The 21,602-nt window shown below is 36.0% G+C and overlaps 2 protein-coding genes across 4 annotated transcripts in view; both read left to right on the top strand.

Moving 5' to 3' along the window:
* Positions 1-21,602, top strand: part of LOC128680260 (uncharacterized protein) — a 533,151-nt gene that overhangs the window by 92,084 nt on the left and 419,465 nt on the right. The window contains exon 2 of one of the 2 annotated variants that reach the window (XM_053763302.2): positions 7,113-7,166. The exons of the other annotated variant lie outside the window; for it this stretch is intronic. The gene's annotated coding sequence lies outside the window, so the exon portion shown is untranslated. The remainder of the gene's footprint in view (positions 1-7,112; positions 7,167-21,602) is intronic. 2 annotated transcript variants of the gene reach the window in all.
* Positions 692-4,599, top strand: LOC128680261 (piggyBac transposable element-derived protein 4-like). Of its 2 annotated transcripts, XM_053763305.2 has the most exons (3): positions 692-1,067; positions 1,310-1,720; positions 2,344-4,599. In XM_053763305.2, the coding sequence occupies exons 2-3, from the start codon at positions 1,310-1,312 to the stop codon at positions 4,201-4,203; spliced, it is 2,271 nt and encodes a 756-aa protein (XP_053619280.1). In that variant the 5' UTR covers positions 692-1,067; the 3' UTR covers positions 4,204-4,599. The 2 variants fall into 2 exon arrangements, with proteins under 2 accessions (XP_053619280.1, XP_053619281.1); XM_053763306.2 differs by having other exon boundaries at positions 692-1,720.

Here is a 21,602-nt window from a genome sequence, read left to right as displayed (position 1 = left end):
TTATATGGTTTCCTTTTTTTTTTCAAAATTAGAGATACCAATTTATTGGCACCTGAAAATTGATATTTTTGTGATCAGAACTTCATCAAAGTTAACAGTTTGTACTATATTTTTTTGAAGCAAAATTTACAAACCTATAATATAACATAGTATGCTGATACAATTGACTCCAACACATCAAAGATTTGTCATGATTTAATTATCGAAAAACGTTTTCTCGACAAACTGTTCTACACACTTCGTAAAAATTGGATCGCTAGACTCTAGTCTTAATATTCCCGTCTCCTATGACGTAAATTAGTGGGATAGGACGGGACGAATCACTTCCCGGGGGTGCCTCGGGTAGCGACGGGTTTACGAGCCTTGGATACGCACTAAATCGTGTTACGAGGTTATACCCCGGCTTCGGTCTCATAGGTAGCGGTAGCGGAAGCGGACGCAGATAGTTCAGCTGCACACTAACGCCACCAACACATTTTCATCAATTTCTTTTATTTCTTACCAAAATGTGATCTTGACTAATTATATCATACTAGATAAATAATGAATATAGGAAATACTATAGCTTCCATTAAACAATGTAGTCGCAGTTGCCTAAATCCAAGAGGGTAGCCACTAAAACCCGTGTAGTCAACTGTAAAATAGAGAACTATTAAATATTAAAATTATTTTTCTAGTCAACGCTAGCATTAACACTTTCCGGGGCAGAACGGCGATTTTCGTGATTTGCGAAAATCACAATATGACACAACGCCTATTTACGCTAAAATATTTTTCAATTTATTTGCTAGTACGGACATAAGCGTGAAGATTTCATAGAGTCTATATGAAGTCACATGTTTACTGTCACAACGCAAGCAATTTCAATGGTGTACTGTCACAACAGAAGATTTTTAGCTGCAAACGTGTGGCCTTACACACACATGTAAACGTTCGCATAGTAAGCGTGTCGTGCCGCCACGAAGATAGCCGACGCGCGACTATAGCGCTGTGGTCGGTCAGTAGCGCAGTGCCACAGTGGGGGGCGATCGCTTGCGGCCGCGCAGTTTCAGCACGTGGTGTTTGTGGTTAGTATTTTATTCAATTTATTATTTTCTTGCTTTTTTGGAGTAAAATAATAACATGCCAATTATTTGTGAAATGTGTTTCAGAGAATTGAGTGTATTTTACGATAAAAATGACATATTTTGTACACCCTAACCTGTAACTATAATTATTATTATGTTTTATTGTATGTTGTATATCTATTGCAATCGTGTTATGTTGCTTCTGGTCTGGCTGTCTGTTACAATAGGTATTTTACTTATAGATGGCTACTAGAAAGAAGAGGGCACGTCAAAGCGAGAAATCCAAGACCTTGTTTGGAGCAGAAGAGTCAGGTAGTAGTCATGATCCGTTCTCTGACGTTGAAGGTGAATATGACTCCGACAAAAATTTTGAACCACCCGTGGAATATTCTAGTGGCAGTGAAGAAAGTATTTTTGACACACGTCCGCAGAACATACCCCGATCTCTGTCAGGAAGTGAGGAATCCAGTCAAGAATCTGATGAAAACTCTGAGAGTGATGACGGGACAGAAAATAACTCAGCTGAAACTCAGGAAGAAGGTGAGGATGCCGACGTAAGCAGCGACCAAGAAAGAAGCTCAATTCAGGGTGTTAGGGCTAGATCGCCCGAGCGGGTTTCTGGAGAAGAAGTTACACATCAAGAAGAAAATGAGGTAAACTGCTATTTGATACTTACCTTGAAGTTGAAACTTTGAGTTCAATTTTTTTTATAACCTATTTAATTAGTACAGTCAGCGTCATAAACATCTACACACTTTAGTACCCTAACACGTTGTAATAAGGTGCTATAGTGTGTAGATGTTTATGACGCTGACTGTACATATGTTGTAAAACCCAAAATGCGACTATACCTAAGTTTAGCCGACTAAATTTAGGTGTATCCGCATTTCGGGCTTTAGCTGTAACACATATCGCACTAACAATACAATAAGTAGTGTTGTAACTCAAAATAGGTAATTTTTCAGAATCAAAAAAGACTTATAAATCACTTCCTATTATAGATACACATAAAATGAATGTTTTCTGTGTTTTTGAAATGAAATTTTTGGCATTATTACAACGACGGTTTTATTGACTTGTGGGGCATTGAATTTTACGTTTGTTTATAGTGTTATGTCAAGTTAGATGTATTTTCAGTTACAACACTATTGTATTATTAGTGCGATATTATAAAGGATACAGGTAATTGAGTGTTGAATTGAAACTGTAAAATTTATGTACAGATTTATTTGATTTATTGTCAATAGTATGTTTACATTACTTTTTGTTCATACAGGACCAAAGCAGCAGACCAGAAGATTCACACGTTTCGGAAGAGGAAATCAGCCCAAGTCAAGACGAACCGATTACCGATCGTCAATCAAGCGCCAGTCAACCACCAGTGGCCCTAGTTTCTGATGGAAGAAATCAAGACTCTGAAGATTTTCCTTTGCCGCAACCACAGGCACAAGCTGAAGTGAGAGAGCGTGAGATAGAGGTCAGTATAGTTCAAGAAGAAAATAATGCCGGAAATCAGCTTAGTGTCAGTAGAGGACACAGACATTCGGTGAATCCTGTGCGCCGAGGTACTCCTCCACCAACTGAAAGGATTTGGGAGGAAAATGTATTAGATATTCCTTCATTTGAGTTCAGATCAGCTGCGGAAGGTCCGACTTTTGAAGTAAATGAAAATACCACATGTGAAGCAGTATTTAATGAAATTTTTACACCAGAGATGTTAGAATATTTAGTTGAAAGAACAAATTCTTACGGAGAAGCCCTAACAAATACTAATCGGCCGCATACACGCCATGCGCGAAACTCTGTATTCCGACCAACAAATACAGAAGAGATGAGAAAGTTCCTAGGGCTCATATTATTAAATGGTCATATTCATGTCCCAAACCAAAGAAAACTTTTCACTTACGATGATCCGCTGTACTTCCATCCCGTATTTAATTACACAATGTCCTGTAGAAGATACGAACAACTACTGCGGTGCTTATATGCAGCTGATTTGGGTGCAGATGGAGGTGCAAAAATTGAAGGATTCATCAATACACTGACACAAAATTTTCGAAACAAATTTAACCCTGGAGTAGATTTGTCTCTTGACGAGTCACTGTTGCTATATAGAGGGCGTTTGATGTTTCGACAATATATAAAGTCAAAAAAGGCGAGATACGGAATAAAATTTTACGTTTTAACGACATCTGATGGCTATGTGTTAAATATTAAAATGTATACTGGAGCGGAAGATGCAGATTCAACTGTGAGAAAAACAGATAAATTGGTCCTTCGTTTGATGCGTCCGTATGTGCTAAGAGGGCATAATCTCTATATGGACAACTTCTACAACTCTGTAACGCTTTCAGAGAAGTTAATAGATTTACAAACTCATTCTAATGGAACCCTGCGAAAGTCTAGGAAAGACAACCCAAAAGACGTCACAGGAAAGAAACTAAATAAAGGACAACATGTCTGGGCTAGAAAAGGAAGAGTTTACGTAAGTGCATGGAAAGATAAAAGAGAAGTCTGTATGATTACAACTTTGGACCACCCAGAACTTATTGAAGTGACAAACAGATTTGGTAAAAAGAAAACCAAACCCATAGAAGTTCATAGATACAACCAAAAAATGGCGGGCATAGATCGAGCTGACCAAATGGTCAGTTATTATTCGTCACCAAGAAAGACCATTCGGTGGTATAAAAAGGTTCTTTTCCACCTTTTGGACACGGCTGTTTGGAATTCTTTTTACATTTTCAAAAACTATGTGAAGAAAAACACAAAGTACGAGTTCATAAAATACAGAGAAGAACTGATCCGAAAACTGATTGGATTGAATGAAGAAAAAGGAGTCGATTTAGTACAAAAGTCTCATAAACACAATAGCCGACGATTTGTGGTTCAACCTGATCCAGTGCCCCAAACACAACCTGAAGAAGCATCTGCTTCCCCATCGACTTCCAATCACGGACATTGGCCTACACGCATGATGCCTTCTTCAGCATCAAAGAAGAAGTTTGCATTTTTGTCATGCAAGCAATGCTCAAAGAGTAAAATACGACGAGACACGAGCTATTACTGTAAAGGATGTGACAAATCTCCTGCATTGTGTCCATCGTGCTTCGAAGACTGGCACAAAGATCTCTAATATAATAGAAATGATACTTATATTTTGTTATATCTGAACTTGATACTGACGTTTTTAAGTTTTTTTTATTGTTATGTTTGCTGTGAAGAAGTCACATTTTTGTTTTCTTAAAAATAAATAGATACTGTAGGTAAATAGGTATAATAACAGGGTAAATTACTTTTATTTTATTGTGAGGAAGAACAAATTTTAAGTTTTTGTTAAGTTTCGTTTTATTTTTTTGTACACCCAGTATCATAAAGATTGATAAAACTGTGATTTGATGGAAAAATATGTTCCTACTTAGACTATAAGATTTAACTGATTAAAAAGACTTGGAATATAAAGACTGTATCTAAAGTTTGTCAATTATAGTTATTAAGTTGTAAACAAATTATAGTATGTGATTTAATTAAAGTGACTCTATTTTTTTCCTACAAAAAACACTTCGTACACAGGTATTGTGCAAACAATCATCAAAGGATTTGTAGTAAGTAAATATGCAACTTTACGTTTAATTATATACCAAAAACGTCTAAATCCGTGACGTAACAAGGCGTTGTGTCATATTAACGCAGTACATCTCTATTATTACCGGTCAGCACGTCTATTTGCGCTGACATACCAAGACGTTGTGTCATTTCTTAACTGTTCTTTTGATCAATTTTGGATACATCTCGACACAACGTCTGTTTACGTGTCACGTACTAAGACGTACTGTCAAATCCACAATATGAGCAGCAATGCTATACGACAGTACGCCTATTTACGGTCACGTACCCAGGCGTTGTGTCAGAATTTTACAGCATGCATGTAAAACCACATGACAGTACGCCTATTTACGTGTCACGTACCCAGGCGTTGTGTCAGAATTTTACAGCATGCATGTAAAACCACATGACAGTACGCCTATTTACGGTCACGTACCCAGGCGTTGTGTCAGAATTTTACAGCATGCATGTAAAACCACATGACAGTACGCCTATTTACGGTGACGTACCCAGGCGTTGTGTCAGAATTTTACAGCATGCATGTAAAACCACATGACAGTACGCCTATTTACGTGTCACGTACCTAGGCGTAGTGTCACATTAAGGTAGAGTCTGATGTAGTTATAATGGCAGTACGCCTACGTACAGAGACGTACTGCCATGTCAGCAGTTATAGTATCTTTAAATATGTGACACTACATTTATAGACGTGGTTTGAATTTGTATGAAAAAAAATAGTGCCACATTTGGTACTTGATCTAGTGAATAGTGTCCTTGAAAGTGTTAACACTGTTTGTTTGTGTGTCCTGTATTCCACCCAGGTTCGAATTCTACTCGTGCCACACGAGTTTGTATACAAATCTGACTCACCTATAGTTAGTAAACGAAAACATTCTATGGAAACCTGAACACTGGTTGACAAATTAGACGAATAGGCACGCTGGTTTTTAGTTTTGCAAATTAATTCCTTTCTTTTTATTTAACAGCTATGCTTTTGTCCGTGGAGTATTTTCCACACATATTATTCCTTATTAATTTATCTAAAAGTAAGATCATCGTGCAGAAATCTACTGTGAAAAAGCCACGAAGTGGTGGAAACCAAATTTCCGGATCCGCTTACTCATCTCCAAGGCACCAGCCTTATTGTAGTGTCCTTGACAACATCTTATTAAAGTCTTCTTGAAATTTACTAGCGATCTCGGCCGCTCTTCAGATTTAGATAAATAGTTAACGGTACGATTACTTACCATCAAATTTCTGATTTGGACAACTATATATGATCGGGTGAAACATTTGGAAGTTATTGTGTCAGTACGATAAGATTATCACTAGGTGTTCGCCGCGAAGTTAGACCTCGCGAACACAATATTTTTTTACAAAATTGTGAACATTTCAAAAGAGACATAACCTATTTTGATGCCCCACCAACTTAAAAATTCTATAGACAGATCCTCCTCAATTTCACCTTTTAAATTTCATCAAAATCAGCCAGTTATCGCGTTACAAAAAAGTATTTTTGCCCTAAGTTGATTTGTAGCTTTGACATTAAAGATATTCGGCATTCTTGACCATGAAGAAGAAAAAGTTGAAAAAAAAAAGAGTTATATGTCGTTATTTTTTTCATACTAAAATAATTTCCAAAGAAAATGTAAACGGTATGAATTAATCAAAACAACTTACGTATTTATGGATTTGTATTCGTTCTTATATTTCCACTATCATTTATTTTCCAACCATTCGGGTTACTAAGTCAAAAACAATGTCACAGACACCTTCAATTTTGAAAGTAGACGGTGCTGTTAATCTACTCAACTAACAAACGCCGGTAGACGACACTATATCACGATAGATGGCGCTGAATGTCAAAACAAACATATCATGTCAGTCGCTCGCTGTCCGTGAGCGGGAATAGTCGTTTGTTACGTATTATTACATACTTACATATGTAGGTATTTCTTGACACGAATAACGATGTTTTTTTCAACATATAATTAGAGTAAATACATTTTTGTGTTTACTTTGAACGATTATTTACTTGTTTTGGGCGCGCAAAACAAGTGCGCTTCGAGGATTATTTTCAAAAATCTATCAAGAACTAATGAGATTCGTTTAAAAGACCCTAGGCTCTGACGTCCAATGGCTAAGGAAGAACCGCGAACATGCTAAGATGAGAAAGATAGAAAAAGAACCATTAATAAAATCCTCTTATTTTGTTTTGAAAAAATATTTATCGATGTTTGTAGGGATATTACACGGAGTTCCATAAATAGGCATACAAAAATAACTAGGTACTTAATTTATATTCTATGCTTCACAGACAAATCACAGTTATAAAAAATATGACAAACTCTTAAATGGGAGTCCATTGACATAATTATCCCACCTCAAAAAATGGCCAAGTACAATCTTCAGAGAGCTTAATCATTGTTTTTTTTTCAGGTAAGTCGACTGAAGGAAAGTTGGGAGTTTTAACGAGGTCCCAAGATTAGGAGGTAATTCCTTAACTTTAATGAGGTTCCCTATTCTAATTATAATGAGAATTCTTTTGATCGCGATATTTTCAACATGGATTTAAGAGTTTCATGTTCGACTAGTATCTTCACTGGGTATCTTCACTGCGCTGTTTGGGAATTTTAGGACACTTTTTTTATGGTGGGCATGCGGCCCACCTGATGGGAAGTGGTTACCGCAGCTTATTGACGCCTGCAACACAGGGGTATCCCACCTGTGTCGCCGGCATTAAATGAATCTTTACACGCCCTTTTTGAAGTTCCCTTTATTGTAGTTTCTGGTTGGGTACATCTATACTATATTATAAAGAGATAAGCGTTTGTGAGTTTGTATGTTTGAGACAGGTAATCTCTGAAACTACCGAAGCGAAAGAAAGAAAGAAAACATTTATTTGCCAAAAACATGAGTACAAATAGACAAATTGATGTCAAAATAAATTAGACCTACACGTTTTACCGAATATAGGTATGCAAATATAAATTAATAAAGAGGAGCATGCTATCCACTACAAATCCAAAACAAAAAAAGAATTATAATGTATACTAGCCCTAAATTCTATCAGAGTCTATCATTGCGATTTCAAAAATTCTTTCGCCATTAGAAAGGTACATTATCTAAGATTGCTATAGGCTATATTTTATCTCAAAATTCTCACGGGAGCGAAGCCCCGGGCAACATCTAGTACCTACTATACGTATTACATATGTACTATGTGTAAGCTGTTATTAAAGTTGTATTAGTCATTAATAGTTGCTATTTTATATCCTTCTCGTAGGCATAAAGTAATTCTAGTCTAAGTATTTCGCGAGGTTTGTGCCCTATTCTCTATCACAAGCTTTAGGGTAATTTGCGCCGTCACATTTGTCGTTGATTTTAACCTGCGCGCCGCTGACGTTTAGACAAAATGGCGTTCTTCGCGTTTTTCCGCGCACGAGCAACCCACCCTTAATCTACAAGTATAAATAGATAACTTGATTTTACTAATAATATATAGATTGCCACATAGAAGTAGTAATAGAGTGTTACTGACATTAAAGCAGCTGTTGGCTTTTTTAAACTCTGTTTAACGACAGTCTTTAAGCTATAATGTCCTCGTTCGTGAGCTTATACTTATTTGCATAGAAATATATACAGCTGTGAAGAGCTCGCTATTTAAAACAGGCTTACAAATTCTTATTTTAGAGACACTTGCAAAAATCCTTTTTATTGTGGAATAGGACACTTATATACTAAACGACATATATAAAACGCGCACATACCTTTTTTATTTGTGCAACGCGAAAGTTTAAAAGTAGTTAAGGCACTTATAAAATCCAATTTAACTGTGGTGTAATCTGTAAGATATGTACAGAACAGTGTCTTTTAACAATAGTTTCTGAATAAAAAAATCTTATGCACTACCACGTTGGTACGATAATAAGATCTCATCTCTCTTAGACCGAGATCACACATCGCTTTTGTGCTCTCCCGTGGAAATTTCAGGATAAAAGTACCCTATGTGTTATTCCAGGTTATATAACTACCCGTGTACCAAATTTCATAACAATCGGTACATTTTGCGTGAAGAGGCAACAAACAAATAAACAAACTTACTTTCGCATTTATAATATTAATGAGGATTAGGATAGTTAGGCTACTATAAAGTATTTGTTAATTACCCGCGGTTTAACATTCCTTGTAATTATTCAAAAATAATAAATACGTTTTTAATTTTCTGCACAGTAGCGCCATTTACTGTTTAAAGCGCCATTGACGGAAATCACGTTCTTCCGGGATAAAAAGTACTAGTACTAAAAAGTACTAGTATATGTTGTAATTCAAGGTATAAGCTGCCTTAAAACCAAATTTTATAAATACTGGCCCAGCCGTTTGAGTGTGAAGAAATAACAAACATACTCACAAACTTTCGCCTTTACAATATTAGTGGGATTAATAAAAAAATAAAACAAATCATTTAAATATTTATACTGTGTAACATAAGAGTTTATGAATATTTTTGATTATTATTCCAAACATTCGTTATAAAAATGTTTGAATAAAAAATATGTCCATTTAAAAAAGGGCGCAAATTACCTTAATTTTTGTAATAACATTATTCAAATGGCTGCGTGCCGAGGACGCGCTATGAAAATTAATTACAGAAGGTTAACTTCATCTGAAGCCTGATTCTGCTCAAGAATGTCTAACTCTGGAATTATCAAGCCACTGCAGAAATGTTTTAGCTCAAATCAGTATTTGCACATAGTGAATGATAATTGTTTTTGTTATATATTGTACACAACGCTTTTTAACTAATTTTGAAAACGAATAATGATATGAATAAAATACAGGGTTTTAACATCTGTAGCTGCAGCATGTAAATAAATAAATATATTAGGACAAATCACACAGATTGAGCTAGCCCCAAAGTAAGTTCGAGACTTGTGTTATGGGATACTAACTCAACGATACTATATTCTATAATAAATACATAAACATCCAAGACCCGGGCCAATCAGAAAAAGATCATTATCCATCATGAACCGACCGGGGCTCGAACCCGGTACCTGTTGGTTCAGGGGCAAGGACTTTACCATAGCGCCACAGGTTGTGTTCCTTTCTTGTGGCTGAGATGACATTGTTGAGATGCCTTGCATTCAATGACGCGAATAAAGAAGTGTTTTACGGCGTCGCGGTGAAAGTGAGTCTTCTGTATAATTTGTACTATATATTGTACTCAGGGGCTTCTACAGCTGTAGCTTGGAAGTTCCTTTCTTGTGGCCGAGATGATGAAATATTTTATGCAAGTGGACCTTCTGTACAACTTTTACTATGTTTCATAGTCAGGGACTTAGCAGCTGTAGCTTGGAAGTTCGCAGCGCTCGTGTTGAGGTTTTGTGTTTTCGTTATATTCGTGTTTTGCGGCGCTAAGTTATGATCGGGGCTTTGCCAACATTTTGTTTGTATTTTTAAATTTTCGGCTTATGTATTTGGATTTTAGTGTGATCAATAACATTTCCAGAGAGGGTTCATTTTAATTTTTCAGCTTAAATGTTAAAGTTTTTGGATCAGGCAGGCTGCCAGTCGTAAAAACGCAGCCGAATCTTCAGAAATCTTCTTCAGAAAAACAAAAAAAAACTATAGCTATTACATTGTTGCTACTATCAATCAGTTCATATGTTATAAATCTTTGGGTCGCCTATGTAACTATACTTTGTAACCGGTTACAAAAGAAGAAAAAATGTCCTTCATAAAAGAAGAGAAATAGAAAAATAAATCAGTCATATTGTTATTATACCAATTTTCATCGTGGATAATTTTCAACCGAAAAAAAAGTGCAGTTACGAATAACAAACAAAAACACAACTTGGAACCACGCAAACTTCGACTATAATTGAGCTAGTCAAATTTATGTTCATACCTTTCCCCATCTCGGCCATAATTCCTATGCACCCTCTCCCCTAATTTAATGAAACATCCCCTTTTTATTTTGGTAATTTCATATTTATTGCCCCGTGTCATGTCGACGAGTGCTTAGCTGTTTTTAAGGCTGTTGCAGCCCTTATTTTTGCAAGTTACATTAAACTAATGATTACCAATTTTTTTTGACTAGAATTTTTGTTAAATGTTGCGAGGGATACGAGTTTTAAATGTTCGTCTTCAATTGTATGTTTGTATACTTTTTACTAAAAGATAATTTTCCGCATGTATCTTTCTTGTGTTAATTTAATGTATGTACTTATTATCCAATTATATAATTTTATTAGAAATAAACAAAGATAGTTTAGGGTAAGGTGTCATATATTTCTGACAAAAAAAAACATTTTTATTTTTAGACTTTTTTTTTTGTATATTAGAAGTTTTATTTAATTAACGTGCAACATTGTTTTATTTATGACTAGCTGCGCCACGGGGCATAAAAAGTATCGTAATGTTATTCCAGGTTATATTCTACCCTTGTACCAATTTTCATAACAATCCGTCCAGTAGATTTTGCGTGAAAGAGTAACAAACATGCACACAAACTTTCGTGTTCATAATATTAGTAGGATTCTGCCACGCCTATTTTGCAACTTGCAGTGGCGCGAAACCACGAACTTTTTACAATTGGTATAGTTAACACTATAAATTGTAATAAATATGTTACTTAATACTTTTTTGTTATGCAAAACCTTAGGTTTTGGGGTAAAAACTTTATCTGTAGCATGTATTGTTTTTGAGATACAGGTGGGCCCTCAGAGGACACTATGAGGACTGAGGGCCCTTCGTAAAATATCGTAACTCGCTTATTCTTTAGGCTTTCACAAAATCTAATTCCAACTTTCACGATTCTTTTGGAATGTTCACTAAATCCCAAGCATAATTTCATAGAATTTCAAGAAGACCACGGGTTCATTTCTTTAATACCATGTCCATACATATAGTTCGAAACACGGCGTAGATCATTGGGTACCTTTCATCCTGGAAAAATAACTGCTCCCGTGGGAAATCACGCGGGCGAAGCCGCGAGCAACTGCTATTTATTAGATAAATTTAACATCAAAATTAGCTGTGGCTGTGACACGACATAAACCCATATATGTAGGTCATGATGTAACCTCTCCGTAACATATACAAGTGTTAATCTGTGCGTTACACTCCGACGTATGTTAATCACATAACACGCTCAATTAACTATAACGCGAACTGAAATATTAATCAGTCTGTCTGTATCGAGCCACAAACTAGTGTTGCACTGTTGTTATTTCCATTTTGAGTCCATTGTTGTATACTTATTTACCCGCGACTTCGTCAGCGTAGAATAGTTTACTTTTGCTGGATTACTTTTCTTTAGTCGTCTATTCAATATGATTTTAATACAAACTTTCACCCCCTATTATTGTCCTTTGGGGGTTGATTTTTGAAAAAAAAAGTAGCTTATCTTTGTAATAGGATCTTTAATAACATGATTACCAAATTTCATTGAAATCACAATGGAACATAAAGACAGCTTTCGCATTTATAATAGCTCTATCCTATATACCCAATCTAGCAGCGCTGCCGTAGGAATTTCGGGATAGAAAGTACACTATGTGTTATTCCAGGTTAAATTCATAACAATCCGTCCAGTAGATTTCGTGTGAAAGAATAACAAAGATACACACATACAACCTCACAAACTTTCGCTTTTATAATATTAGTGGAATTAGTAGGAGGATAGGATTAGAATGGATTAGCTGCGTTCTGAAACTTTCGCTCCCGTGGGTATAACGGAATAATTCAAATTATTGATATAGTATGGTATCTCTCATGGAATGTTGCAGTTTGCATTCGGGGCTGTGTCATCGTGAAGCTCGGGGTCAACGTGAAAAATAACCATAAAATTTTGAAGATTTATGGTGAGTTTGCATCGTCAGTTTGACGTTGATTTTAAGACTTAGGTGGCTACTTAGCCATAAAAAATCGCCGCGCTGCCGCGGACATTCGGACAAGATACTTTGCGTTGAGCGTACTTTGCGTTTTTCTGTGCACGTTAACGTCAACGTTCACGGTGTAACACGGTGCTTTTAGAATTCAATACACGCTAATAGCTTACGATCCGGTCTCTTTCATTACATATTTTCAAAAAAACACCAGCCACGTCTGTCTGTTTCTAAACTTTCTTCTGTTAAACCACGCAACGGATTTTCATTCAGTTTTCACTATTATATATACAATTTATTTAACGAATATTCGTATACTATACTAAATGACAGCGAAGCCGAGTCAAGTGACCAGTCAAAATATAAAATAGATTATCCCCGTGTGCAACAACTTAATTCCCCAATTAAAATGGGTCATAAAGGAAGGATATATAATCCGAGAGCCGACAATTTTAAAGTTTTATCGTTTTTTGGACCCACTGTATTGTAATTCAACACCGATTGTAAAGTTACGAAGCCAAACTTTGGAGAAAGGCTAACAGTAATAAAACTTTTTTTTTAATTAACAACAATTTTCTATCTGTTACGCTTTTAAACCTAGTAAGGTTTTTAAGTTTTGACGAAATTAGATATTGATAGACGTGGGCCCTCCCAAACACTCTACAAAGACATACTTAATACATCGTAACTTGTTTCGCTTGTTTCGCTTTCGCAAAATCTAATTTCAACTTAGACAATTCTTTTGAAATGTTCACTAAATCTCAAGCATATTTTCGATATAGAATTTCAAGAAGTGGGCCCTCAGATCACATGCATATGGTAGATCTTATGGTTGGAGACTAGAGGCGCGTGATTCCCGCCTTACAATACCACGATTTTGTCCACGAGGTGTCCCGCCAAATGGTTGAAAGACGTGAGTGACGGAGTTACGAGGACATACTTCCATTACATATCTAGGCGTGTTTTGGATAAAGGATCTCCACAGACAGACGAATTGATGCTACAAGGGTTCCTTTTATACCGTTTTAAGGTATAAAAGGAACCCAACTACAAGTGATGCGGTGGTGGTGCAATGGTCAAGACAACCTGAGAACCGAAAGGTTCGAATCCTACTCGTGCCACATGAGATTTTATACCAATCACACTTAAGTAATACTAGTTTTTGTCGACCAACTCCGCCACGCTTCCGGTGAAGGAAAACATCGTGAGGAAACCTGCGCTCTGGTTGTTAATCAACTTGTTTGTGAAATGGAGAAGACAATAGCGGACCACTCCTTTAATAGCCAAGAAAAGACATTGTGTGTGTTTCATTCCAAGTAATGACCACGGCCATGAGGAATACGACTGTGAAGAAAAGAGAACCACAACAAGGCTGAAACGGAATTATTATTGGTTATAAATTTAGAGCAGTTACGATAACACATTACACGATTACTAATTTGCATATACATTTGTTATTCCATTCACTAATTCATAGTCGTATAATTGCCGTGCTGAGCATAGGCTGTTTAGATCTCAATTATTCCACTGTATTACAGATTTACTATATATTAATGATATTGGTCTTTATGCGTTTTTTATAATGTACACATTCAGTATCAATCGAATCTCGTCACATTCAAAGTGACATCAAATTATCGCTTGTTTTTATAAGATATACATTAAATGAAGTTTCACCTGTCCTGATATCGCCTTGTCTATCTGTAATCAAATACTGCAGTTAAATAAGAAGAAGTACAATTAAATACGCTACTTTCGTAAATATGCTGCTAATATAAGCCCATTATACGACTTAAAGTCCCACAGAGCTCGTTTAAGCATCGCAATAGTTGCCGATGTTTTTGCGAATGCTAATTTGAATCCTACGTCTTGTTTCTGTGCGGAATTATTATATAGCTGTTCCCTTACACTTCAGCTGTTTGCGTGGTCCAAGTTTGGAGATTAGAGCGATTTCATGAAATGACAACCAATTAAATCTTAATATTTTGAATACAAGGGTGTTTTTCCGATTCTTCACGCTTTATCAAATCTACCAATATGCTTGAATGAATGTTCGCATACACACTACAATAGGACTTCTCGAATAGAAATATGTTTGTTTATTTTAAAGGTTACAAACACATAACGTACAAAAAAAAATTAAAACCTGTCTTATAAAAAATAGTTTTCAAAGTTATTATTTGTGTAATTTTATTACTTTTTGTGTTATATGGCTAAAATGCGGATATCTGTTGTTTTTTTTTCTCTCTTGATAAAACAGTAGAAATCCGCTCCCAGCTTATGTACAAGCCCCCACCCTCACCCCAACAAGACCGGGCGACGCAAATTATACTAATTAGAAGCATTTGCGTGTTGAAAAGATGGCGCAAACAAAAGCGGCAGATAGAGCTAAAATATTTAGTTGCGTTGCTATTTTAGGAGATTTGCCGTAATAATAGCTTAAATAGTTGTTGTCACAACGTCTGTAGAGTAGTAGTCGCCACGCCCGTCCGCTGTCTGGAGGTCCGTGGTTTGATTCCCGGCGCGGACAAATATACACACTTATGATTATGATCACAAATATTTAGTGGATGGTCTAACTTAAAATCTGGTATAGGTTACATCGCAATACGTTGCTTAGAACCTGTGATATTGACAACAACAAGTAATTAGCGGAAGCAAGAAATAAACGCGGGTGAAGTCGCGGGAAAGATTTAGTAACAATACTAAAACTAATGCTAGGTCCCATCTTATCACGTCAACATAAGTCTTGTCTGTATGTTAGCCTGTCCATTCACAGAGGGCAGTACACATAAAGGATTTTAACTGCCCTGTTCATGTATAAGACTGATAAGCTGATTCAATTGTACTGTAATATGTATGGACGTAGATCGCCAAGAGGTCAAGGCGAACTATCTAAAATAGTCAGTCAGTCGGTCAGTACAACAAAACAATTATTATTACCGAGCTGCGTCTCGGAGCTTCGCTCGCATATATATATATATATATATATATATATATATATATATATATATATAGTAGATAGAATTATTTCATAGCCGATTATCCGTGACCATAGTAGACAAACTCTAGTAGTGTCTTCAACGCTGGTACGACCACGTCTTGTGTGGACTGACAAATTACATAGGGAATAAATGTCTGGCTATGCCGATCCCGCCTGGCCCTGGCAGAAGGCCAAACCCAAGAAATGCTGGCTTGTTTCTGATGATATGCATGCCAATGGTCTAACAACTAGGCATGTGCGAAATGGAGACGAAAAAATTGGAAATCGCACCCTGGGCTCCGACGTATAATGGCTGAGGAAGCGGCCGGGAATACGCTCACATGAGTGAGAGCTGTTTATGTACCAGTACTGCGCAAAGAGCTCTGTTTGTCCGACGACACTCGGTCCAGTGCTATATTGCGCCAATCTCTGCTTGAATTATTATTCATTCGTCATTCATTCGTCATTCATTCGTCGTTCATAGCTCAAAGTTTAGTTGTGTTAAATAAGCATGTTCAAGATTAATATTGCACTGGCAACCAACAAAAAAAAAAGTTATTTAACATTTCTTATTTTAAAATGTATTTTCACAATGACATATAGAAAGATTCCCGCCGATTTGATTTTAATACGAAAATTGGCAAATTTATTGTTTTTTATTGTGAAATTCAAAAAAGTCAATACAATTTCATTGAACTAATACTACATCATAGTTTTATTTATTGCAGACCAAAGAATTTGATCAAAGCTTGTACAAATAAAAATACAATACAGTTAGCGCAAGCAGTTTATTATTTGCACGCTCAAATCAACTGAATTATTTCATTAATTTGGCACTGAAAAATTAACCCGTCGCCGGCGACCGCTTTCGAATCATTTAACAATGTATCGATGGTCAAAACTGTCCGATGCAGCTGATTGATTGGTTGTGTTTTCGAAAAATTACTGTTTTTGCGGTCGTAAATATATATCTGAGTTTTACAATTAATCAATTTTTTTTTTATATGCCCGAAGCCCGTGGTGAATATAAAAAGTAATCAGTGAAATTTTGAAGATTTGGCTGTATATTTTACATGGCTGGCATCATTCCTCCTTGGAAATGTTATTGTTACCTATCAGCTTCCAAGTCTATGTCTTACTCGACTCGACTGAGGCTGTATAGCTCTAGTTTAGGTCGGATCCAAACGCTAATACATCTTTATCCAAAATCTACTATATGCTACTTTTATGGTTTTACCCGAGCGAAGCCGGGACGGGCCACTAGCATTAGATAATGCCGACTATGTACATCTTTCTAGTTGTTCAAAATTGTATCTTAATTTTGTTGCAATAAAGTATGTTTACTTATTACAAGTTGTTAAGTACATCAGATGAATTAGATTGGTCTGCAAACTCAATAAGACTATCATCTAGGTCAGTAGGATTCGAACCGACGACCTCTCGATCACGGTACTTTATAATGGGTTCCATTTGGACTTTCATCTTAGCAATGGCTTTGCATCGATCACATCATCCCACTTGGACATGAAATGAAAATAGTGCCTTCCAAAGTATTAAATAGTAATAAATCAAATCACAAAACAGAAACACACCAGATTCTCTCTTACCGCTGCATGTTCCCGGCTGCGTTCGGGGATGTGAAGTCGCGAGGCCCGAAAAAACCTTACCATTTTAAAAAATCAGCTGTGATTTTACAACCGGCCTGCAATCAACCCTCCTTGGGAATGCTATTGTTGCCTGTCAGCTGCCTAGCCTGTGCGTCCCTCAGTCGCCTCGTACGATATCCACGGGAGGATAAGTGCTATACTAGTTCGGAACCACAGTTGCGTATATTGACCGTAAAAATGTAACCAACAATCTCACTATTATAAATGCGAATATAATATTAGTTACAATTAGGGTTTGTCATCGTCATCTCCCGTTCTGTATGCTATATGCTGTTCAGCTTTGTGTCAAGTTAGTTTTACTCTCAGAACCCTCATAAAACCTATCTCCACAAAATCCTTGAAATGACGAAAACGAACATTATTACTGTAGCAATTATTTCTTGCATTTAAGTGCACACACTTGCATTAATTACTTTGGCAAACTAAGCAATGTGTACGTAGGGTTGCCAACTTCTAAATTAACAAAAAAAAAAAACTAGTTTTTATTCGTCTTAGAACTGGGACATTATGGGTTAACTGTGATATTAATTTTAAGGTGCGCAGAAAAATGCAAAGTATTTTCATTTTGTCTAAATGTCAGCGACGCGCCGGTTAGATTCAACGAGAAATGCCGAGTATAGCACCGGGGTACATAGCACCTGCGCGAATATCACCTGCAGGCCTACCATCAACTTTTACGAACGAACGAACCTAAAATGAATCGCATTCATAATAAAAACTTGATGGTACGAATTTGCGATGGTCGATCAGTTTAGGTCCTGAACTGGATAGCATTAAGAGATGACGGTAGGCCTCCTGGCCTATGCTTCAAACAGTACCTGGTGCTAAGAAATTATAACCTCAAAAAGCGGGCTAAAACCCTGTGAGTTGGCAACCCCAGCTTGCAATGTAGGCGAGTGGGGCGTCTAGTTATAAAGTGCATTATTTAGTGGCGCTAATGCCAGCCTAATCCCGACAGGATATATTGTTCATTTTATGTTTCAAAGCTTAACAATTGGGGGGAGCGAAAATAGTTTTTGTATTTTTTATTGGATAAATCATTTTTTATTTTCCATAAAAATTTAATTATATATGCGCGTTCCTATGTTGATATCGTGTATATGTTACGGCTAAACGTCGATGTGCGGCTAGTCCTAGGTACAGGTGGTCAAAGATAGTTACACTTAGATATATAGGTATATACCATCAGACATCGGATGTAAATAAACTGAATCGTTTTTAACAATATCGCGCTGAAGTGTTAAAAATCGACTGATTTCGTTATTTCGGTTAATGGCTGATGATCAATCGAAAATCAGTTTATTCAGTCCGATAATGCAATAAAACAGTCAAATGTGTATTAATTCTGCATTTTATTCATTGATACTGAATATTAATTAGTTAAATTGACAATACTCAACGGCTCACACTAAGCTAGTATCGTGTGTCCGATGGACACAAACACAAAAACGGGCACAACGCTCTCAGAACCGCAGACAAATATTTAATAGTCGCTGGGAATCGATCCCAGGACAAGGACCTCCAGCTAGCGGACGGGCGTGGTTACCATTAGGCCACGGCGTGTTGAATATTTAAAATGCTAAAAAGAACTATGAAAAAACACAAGAAAAATACAAATCAATTTGAACTCAACTTCGAAATTTCTAGTATGTATTCACCTTTAGTATAATATTTTTTTAACCGTGTGTCTGTCATTCTGTTGCACAGTGGCACCCATCAGATGCAATACCAAACGATTGTGATAAAAATTTAATAACGCTATTTATGCTGTGTAGCAAATTTGTTTGTTTGGTAAGCCAATCTTCTTGAAATTTTTCATACATGATGAAATATGAAGAACGACATAACCTTTCATCCCGGAAAAATCAAAGTTCCCGTGAGAAACTCAAGCGGGGAAGCCGCGGACTAAAGCTAGTGGTTCATAATCTAGATGGATTTGATATTGGCCCCAACCACGACCGCTGCGCTTTCAATTTGAATTAAAGGGTTAATCAGCTTAACACGAGCACTAAAAGTGTTTAATAATACGGTTACTATATTTTTAAACCTCTTTAAATTAAGCGTCTTGCTTTATTTTATCACTAGCTGTGTCTCGCGGCTTTGCTCCCGTTGGAATTTCGGGATAAAATCACCTTATGTGTTATCTCAGGTTATATTCTACCCGTGTACCAAATTTTATAACAAAGGCGCTGCTCAACTTTGCTCCGGAAAAAACATAATCAATAATATACCTAAACCTTCCTATTAATCTATCTATCTATCCATTCAAAAAACCCGCATCAAAATCCGTTGCGTAGTTTTGAAGATCTAAGCATACATAGGGAGGGCAGACAGCATCAAGCGATTTTGTTTTGTAATATGTAGTGTATACTATGAAAATCATGTTTGTTTCAGTTTCACGCGGACTAAGTCGCAGGCAAAAGATTGTAGTACTTATTATAACTCACTTTCACTCACATTAAAGACTTTTAACCCAAAATTAATTTCGTTTCGTTGCTTCTGCAGCTTTAAGCTGCACTCTAAGCTTTTAAGCTATTTAGCGGTAATGCTCTTGTCTATCGTTTCATATTTTGTTAACAGCAGACTTACGTAACTTTAAATGGACCTGTCGTCCCCGCCCTATAACGGGACCATATACTCTCGTGAATAAAGAAAAGAATTGAGTTAAGTTTTTAACACGGATTGCACTCAGCTAGCAGGCAACAACAGAATTTCAGATAGGGTTCACTCCAGTAAGGGCTCCAATTATATTATCATTATCTCACATAATACATAGGTTTTAGGTTACAATAATTTATTATCATATATCAGACCTTAAACCGAAGACAATCACAATATTAACTAGCAGCAGCACGAGATGTTGCTGTCTCAGTCACACATTTCAGAGTACCTAAGGAACAAAACATGTTATTTCCCTCCGCGCTCACGCCATTTTTTAGAGACAAGGATTTCTATAAAGGGAATGAAGTGATTGATCGTCTTCGGTTTAAGTGATTCATATGATTGGAATCGAACTTCACAAGGTAAGTTCGTTTCATTCCTAATTATATAAGCAAATAAATTTAATTAAAATATCTAAATCCAAAATCGTATCATATTTTTTTAAAAGATGACACAAATTTCATAGATACCTTCTTAGACTTAAAGGTTAAATATAACTTATAAATAAATGACAAATTTTAAATTTAAATTGTATTATGTAAGTCATTCACTTACATAATACAATTTAAATGAACATGGTATCATGGTTTACGGATAAAAACAGAACATGGTATCATGGTTTACGGATACTATCCCTACTCTGTTTCTACTTGGTGTATCAGGTCTCAATTCTCTAAGAGCTCGTAGGGATCATTTCAATTAGTAATGTGTTTGAAAGTACTCCGAGTTAATATCAATGCCAATGTACTTCATGAGTTATGTCTATTGTATGTACCTAATAGTAGCCTTTTACAACGCAATTGTCAACCACGAAAACTGTTCGCAACACCTCATACACGTACTGTATCCCATGCACAGTCTCCGCTGTGCCGCATGCCAGCGGATCTCAACGCGTTCCTGAACCAGGAACCTGAGTGTTATGTGTTCGTGGATGGATGGTAGACGCTTGTCAGGAATTGTTTGCAGTTTTGTGAGATTGGCGAATGTCAGTCGTACTTGTTTAGGATGATAATATTGTCTTTCTCTAAGAAATTATTGTAAGTGCCTATTTTTTCTTACTAAATACTTTAAATATTGTGTACCGTTGTATTTAGCTAAATAAATAAAGAAAATCACTAAATGTTAAATTGTAATTTGTTATTTAATTATCATTTATTGTGTGCTAGACCTAATTATGTGCTAATGTTAATTCCGACACAATGTATTATTGTTAAATGGAATAAATGGAAATGGAATTGAAGAATTATCTTTCTGAAAATTAGACCTTCTTCTTTTACTGTTAAATACATACATATAAAATAAAACTGTTATAGTATATATATATATATATATGAATTTTAGCAATGTTACAAGATATTTTCTTTCATAACGACGTCGTTAACGTGACATGTCGTAATATGCGAATGACACGTTACTGTCATATGTTATTATATTTCATATGCTCAAGTTTATTTTACATTTATTTGTATGACTTTTTTCGATAATCGCGTGTTCGGATAATGATAAAAAATTATGAAGAATATTTAGAATAATTGTAGTTTATAATATGATGAACTACTAGTAAATTATGAAGAATGACTGTTGTTTTCTATATCTTATATATTTTCGCTTTGTCAGGATGATACGTAGCTGTCACTTTTTTGTACAGATTTTTGATTCATTTGATTTTTATTAAGTGACTAGCTTTTACCCACAACTTCGTATGTGAGAAAAAATCCGTTTCCCG

The sequence above is a fragment of the Plodia interpunctella genome, chromosome 23 (assembly GCF_027563975.2).
Source record: "Plodia interpunctella isolate USDA-ARS_2022_Savannah chromosome 23, ilPloInte3.2, whole genome shotgun sequence".
In the NCBI taxonomy this organism is placed as follows: domain Eukaryota; kingdom Metazoa; phylum Arthropoda; class Insecta; order Lepidoptera; family Pyralidae; genus Plodia; species Plodia interpunctella.
The sequence above is the reverse complement of the archived record's forward strand: the minus strand, read 5'-3'. Positions and strand labels throughout refer to the sequence as shown.